General features: G+C 36.9%; 1 protein-coding gene across 3 annotated transcripts; it reads left to right on the top strand.

Annotated features, from left to right (window-relative positions):
• Positions 1-5636, top strand: LOC145586385 (uncharacterized). Of its 3 annotated transcripts, XM_081643212.1 has the most exons (7): positions 1-145; positions 554-865; positions 2429-2936; positions 3306-3586; positions 3708-3728; positions 4677-5030; positions 5343-5636. In XM_081643212.1, the coding sequence occupies exons 2-6, from the start codon at positions 560-562 to the stop codon at positions 5004-5006; spliced, it is 1446 nt and encodes a 481-aa protein (XP_081499338.1). In that variant the 5' UTR covers positions 1-145; positions 554-559; the 3' UTR covers positions 5007-5030; positions 5343-5636. The 3 variants fall into 3 exon arrangements, with proteins under 3 accessions (XP_081499338.1, XP_081499340.1, XP_081499339.1); XM_081643214.1 differs by lacking the exon at positions 3708-3728 and having other exon boundaries at positions 5343-5634; XM_081643213.1 differs by lacking the exon at positions 5343-5636 and having other exon boundaries at positions 4677-5334.
• The last annotated feature ends 87 nt before the right edge of the window (positions 5637-5723 follow it).

Below are 5723 nucleotides of genomic sequence, written 5' to 3'. Positions count from 1 at the left end.
TACCTTGAAAATAAGTCATTGAAAAGCAAATGTGAAAAATAAAAAACAGACTCACAATAGCCCTCCCTCCTTCTCTCTCCTCCTTCTCCATTGAAGCGCACTCAACATCGCAGTTACGTTCTCCATCATTGAACCAGCTTCTAAGGTAAGTTCGTTGTTATTTCTTTTTGTAATTATCATTTCAATTTCACAATCTAGGGTTTTATTTTATTTAATTTAATTGTCAGTGCATAAGTTTAGGGTTCGAAAATCTCAACTATTGCTTCTAAATACTATGATTACGAAAACCAAAATTATGAGCCTAATTGAATCATATATCCTTAATATTATACGATTTTTCGAATTAAATTTGGTTGCTAATGTATTGCACAACCCTTTATTGTTATAATTGAATTAAATTTGGTTGCTAATGTGTTGCAAAACCCTTTAATGTTAGGATTCAACTATGAATTGTATAATTTTTCGAGATAATTGAATCTAATTTGGTTGCTAATGTATTGCACAACTCTTTAGGATTCAACTATGAATTTATTGTTTTTTTGCTTGTATACAGCCCTTGATGGAAAATAGACCTGATTTGGAGGATGATGATGATGATTTTAGTGATATCTACAAGGCTTACACTGGACCAATTGGATCTTCTGTAGTCAATGTACAAGAAAAGCCAAAAGTAAATACCAAAAAATCCCAAGCTAGCTCCGATGAGGAAGACGAGCGTGACCCTAATGCTGTCCCGACAGATTTTACGAGTCGAGAGGCTAAGGTTTGGGAGGCTAAATCTAAAGCAACAGAGAGGAACTGGAAGAAGAGGAAGGAAGAAGAAATGATTTGCAAAATTTGTGGAGAATCTGGTCACTTCACTCAGGTAAGGCTCAATGTTGCATATTTACCTGTGTTATTGTTCTTCAGAGTTGGCAATCGACAATAAAGTTATTATCGATGGTAACCCTATACTCGATTTATATCAACCATGACGTTAGTCACTATTAAAACCTATAAATAACTTAGATTATAATCATGGTTAACAATTACTATTACTTCCATGTCTTATGAATGTTACATGGACTCGGGTACGCATGTCTGACACGAGTATGTCTCCAAGCGTCTAACTCGGCTATTTTGTGAAAAAGTCCATGGTTTTGAACCAAAAGTGATGTGTCCAAGTGTCATACTCAAGTCCGAGTATCGAGGGTCCGACATGGGTACTTGAGGTGAAATGAAGAGTATGACATTAGTTAAGTTCATTTTTTTTTTTCTTATGTACTCTACTTGGCTACCACACACACCCACCCTACTACTTGGCTATCACACACACACCCAAAAAAACAAAAGTTAAACAGATTAACACTATATTTTCTTTGACAGCAACAATGGGTATCGTGAACTTGCTGGTTTTGATGAGGGCCAAATTGAAAAGCAGTAACCACCATTATCTTAAAAAAAAAAATTATAATAAAGAAAAACCAACAAACAAAACCCCAACTCACATTGTTAACTTGGAATTCTTCAACCATAAAATCTACTTGGATGGTTAAAATATCATGAAGATTTGAGATACCCAGATGAAAATTGAAGCAGAATTAGAGGTCTCAATCTACAAATCAATTCTTTTTAGGAAAGAAATTGTGGGAATGGGAAATTAACACACGCTGCTTTAGCACCTGAACTTATTCAATCTTTGAAGAAATTGCTGGGAAAAACCTACAATCTACGGAGAAAAAGAGCTAATGATAGAGACAAAGAGATGTGAAACCATCATTACATCAAGGTGGTGGGAGAATTCTTTATAAAGGAAGGAGCAAACTCATCTTAACTCTGGAATCGTTTACAGTAGCTAGCAACTTAAGTTATTATTATGATTACACAATGGCCATTAATGTCTTGGTTGATATAAATCAAGACTTCAAGAGTATGGAATTAACATTGATGATAACCTCGTTTTTTTTTTTTTCCTCCGATTACCAAAATGAAAAGTGCAATAATACCGGGTAACCAATAAGAATTTCCCTTAATGATTATATCCTAAAGCACATCAGGTTCTTTGAAGAAAGTAAGTTATAATAGCTTTCAAAATATGATGTGGGTTTACACCAATCCTAGGCTCCATTTTAAATAAGAGATACTGGGAAAGAATGATAAATCTCTCCCTGGTTGATGAAGGGTCCTCCATAAAAAACCTCTGATTGCATACATCTGAACCCCTTGAGCAGGAGGTTCCGGTATAAACATTGGGGTGATGATATTATTGTCAGATTTTATTTTCTTAGTAGGTTACATGGCCATATCTCCTGATGCGATTTGTTGTTACCCCTCTGTTTGCTAATTTATGCTGCTGTATGATATCCTTTTTTTTTTATTGTACTTGTGCTTTTAGCCTCGGTTTACCAACTCTTTGCTTCAATGTTGCTGGACTATGAAACTATTGCAGGGATGTCCATTTACTCTTGGAGGGAATCGCAACTCCCAGGATTTCTTTGAAAGGGTGGCTGCAAGAGACAAGCAAGTGAGAGCACTTTTCACAGATAAAGTGATCGAGAAGATTGAGCTAGACAATGGCTGCAAAATCAAGATGGATGAGAAGTTTATTATTGTTAGTGGGAAGGATAGATTAATCTTGAGAAAAGGTGTGGATGCAGTGCATAAAGTGATTAAAGATGAATGTAATGATAGGAGCTCTCCAGGTTCTCATACAGGTAGGTCTAAATCGCCAGAGCGCAGTCCTATTGGTACTCGGTTTTCACGCTCAGAACCCCGAAGATCTAGGTCACCTGAGCACAGTCCTTTCAGTAATCGATTTACGTGCTCAGAATCCCAAAGATCTAACCCTAGCCCTAGAAATGCATCACAGTTTCATCAGAGATTTGGCAGACAAGATAGAGGTCTTGAGGACCGTATTCGTGGGGATCTGCAGAAACCTTCTAGAAATTCTCCACAAGGTAGGGCAACTAAAAGCTATACCTGTAATGCTGTTACAGAACTGGTAATTAGTGACTATATTGCAGTACTATATCTCAACATTTTGAGCTCTATTGTAATGTTTTATGGACTGTCATCTGTATTGTACTTGAATTTCTAGTAACATTGCATGTTGTTTATCTGTGATTGCAGCAAGAGGTAAGTTCTTTTACCATACCATGTTGGATATTGAAGTGAGTTTCGCGAAGGGGTCTGATTTTTCCAAGTTGTCTTCAAAAGTTACTGTAAAGTGCATCAGAGGGATTCTAAGTATAGTTTATGTAGTTAGAGCTACTATTTATGTTAGGCAATGCTGAAACAAATGGTTAACATAGTATCATTTACTGAAGCTTATGTTAGTGATGGAGGACGAGGTCGTGCAAGCCGTTCGCGATCTCCAGCCCGTGCCCCTTATAGTGGCAGTTCATATACCACATATCAGGGACCCTACAGATCCCATGGTTGGGAAACCGAGAGACGGGGATATGATGTCCATGCTGATAATAAGGTTGAGCATCCCTTATTGCCACAAACACTTGAGGATGTGGAGTTGGAATACAAAAGAGAGGCCATGGATCTAGCCAGACTTCGTGATCAGCAAGAAGATGAGGAGATTTACAAGCACCGTGAGGTAATGTGTGTCTATCAGTGTGTGTGTGCTTTTGTAATGTCAATGTTTGTGTGTGTGTGTGTGTAATGCTTTTTGTGTCCCTTGTGTGTCTGTATGCTTATGTGTGTGTCTCCTTGTGCAGATAGCATTGATAAATTCTAAGGTCTGTACAAGAGTATTAGTTCAATTCTTAGAGCAAATGCCTTTTGTTTAGAATCTTAAGTGTAGATATTTTGTGCTGGCTTCACGTGAGGGTTGACTTCGTAATAGTGCATAAAAAGTTGTAAATCCTGACAATTCTTGCTGAGAAACAAAGGTAAGCTACCATTTGTTATAAACATAGAATTAGAATATTAAGCCATTTTGTTGAACATATATTGGCTGTTTAGCTGTTGGAGCCTTGGAGGTGTAACTATCTGGCTCTGTACTCTGAAGTGTATAAGGAGCAATCAGTCTGTTGTAGGTTGTTTTATTGGTTAAGTTGTACTACTAATTGCTTTGTTGGCAACATTATTATTGCAGCTATAAGCAAAGAGTGACATCACAACATTCAAAGCAGTATAACTCCATATTACTTTATCCGTTGTTGATCTGAATCTTAAGATATTGAAAATTGCATCTTACTCACAGCATTCTCTCCCTCTATAAATTAAATTAAATTAAATTCTTAAGCTCATATTTTGGTTAAACTTCGTAATAACTCTTGTGTATACTTCAAATATATAATTGCGCTGCTTGGTCAACTTCGCTTAAGTGTAATTTTTCCATGTAGCCATTTGCCCATTTGTTGTCGTTAGCTCACGTCGTTGCTTGTATTCCCTCTGTCCTTTATTGTTTGCCTCATTTCTATTTTCTTTTACGATGGGGACCACAACTTCACCCTCACAAAAAATATATTTGGCCCCATCACTTTTGATTGTTATTAACTCCACTCAACCAAAAATTAACAAAGTGAAAAGTGGCTTGGGGGCTAAAAATTGAGGACGGAAGGAGCACTTAAGTGACTGTTTGTTGATGAGATTACTGTTGATATATGTATTTTTGAATTGATACTAATCATCTTTATTAAAATGACAAATGTTTCACTCTGTGGTGCTCAAAATACTATTAGGTTATCAGAGACTTGAGAGAGACTTACATGAAAAGGCTTGCTGGTTTACGGAGCTCTCATGCTAAACAGTGGGATGAGTTCCTTCACTTGGATGCACAAAGACGTCAGCAGATGCCAACTTCAGGTTTTGGTGGTTGTCAGCAGTCCACTTTCTCTGATTATGATTCATTACACAGTCAGCCCTATGCTGGGTCAAACTTTCATGTAGAGCCAAGGGGCCAATACACAAATCCTGCTGAGCACTTTCCACACCCTAGGCCCCGTGATGCTTACACTGATATTCAGCATCAGAGACTAGATGGTTATGGGAGAGCATACAATCGATATTAAGTAGTTATGCTGAAAAAAATATTGGTGAGTGTGCCTTGCTCTTCAGAATAAGTTCATGTATATTCTTGCTTTTGTTTTTCCCCCTTGTAAATGCACCGTCTGTTTTACAAGGACTTGGCTCCATGTTTTGGTGAGATTTGGAGTTATAAGCATTCCTTGTTAGGTATCTTAGATTCACCTTGGGATCAATTGGCTCTACTGCATTGTATGATGTTAGCTTATAATTATAGCAATACTTTATATGTAGAAGGATTAGAGGTGCTGGAATTTAATGGATATAGGCCATTTCTTTATCAACAATGCAATAAATTAAATGTTCACTTCAAAACTTTTCAGGGCTCAGGGCTTGATGGTTACATATGCTAGTGGAGACTGAACCCTAGGTAAGTTCTATAGAGTTCTGTTTAGGTTGTCGAGAGATTAGCGAAGATCATCATGATTGTTCGATGCCCTTGTGGTTTGCCTTGTAAAACCACTTGCTTTGTTAATTTTGACCCTTGTTTCGTCCCGTTGGTTTAGCGATAATCAACCTATGATGTTAAACCTTATTTGGGTTTGGTCATGTCTTTGAATTGTTGGATCAAATTGAATGGCTATTTGCTTTATTTAACAGTGGTGGTTTTTCATTCTTTTTTTTTTTTTTTTTTTTTTTTTTTTGGTTGGAAAGAGCAATATATTAGAAATTTAGGCTGTTACACACAACAATAGTACAAATAC

Source organism: Chenopodium album, chromosome 16, assembly GCF_948465745.1.
Source record: "Chenopodium album chromosome 16, dcCheAlbu1.1, whole genome shotgun sequence".
NCBI lineage: Eukaryota > Viridiplantae > Streptophyta > Magnoliopsida > Caryophyllales > Amaranthaceae > Chenopodium > Chenopodium album.
This window is presented reverse-complemented; position numbering and strand designations above follow the sequence as displayed.

Excerpts from the sequence above, each read along its gene's own strand:
- LOC145586385 (XM_081643212.1), top strand. The coding sequence starts at position 560 with ATGGAAAATAGACCTGATTTGGAGGATGATGATGATGATTTTAGTGAT. Across the intron at positions 2,937-3,305 it reads TTCTAGAAATTCTCCACAAG|CTTATGTTAGTGATGGAGGA; the intron begins GTAGGGCAACTA and ends CATTTACTGAAG. Across the intron at positions 3,587-3,707 it reads AGATTTACAAGCACCGTGAG|ATAGCATTGATAAATTCTAA; the intron begins GTAATGTGTGTC and ends CTCCTTGTGCAG.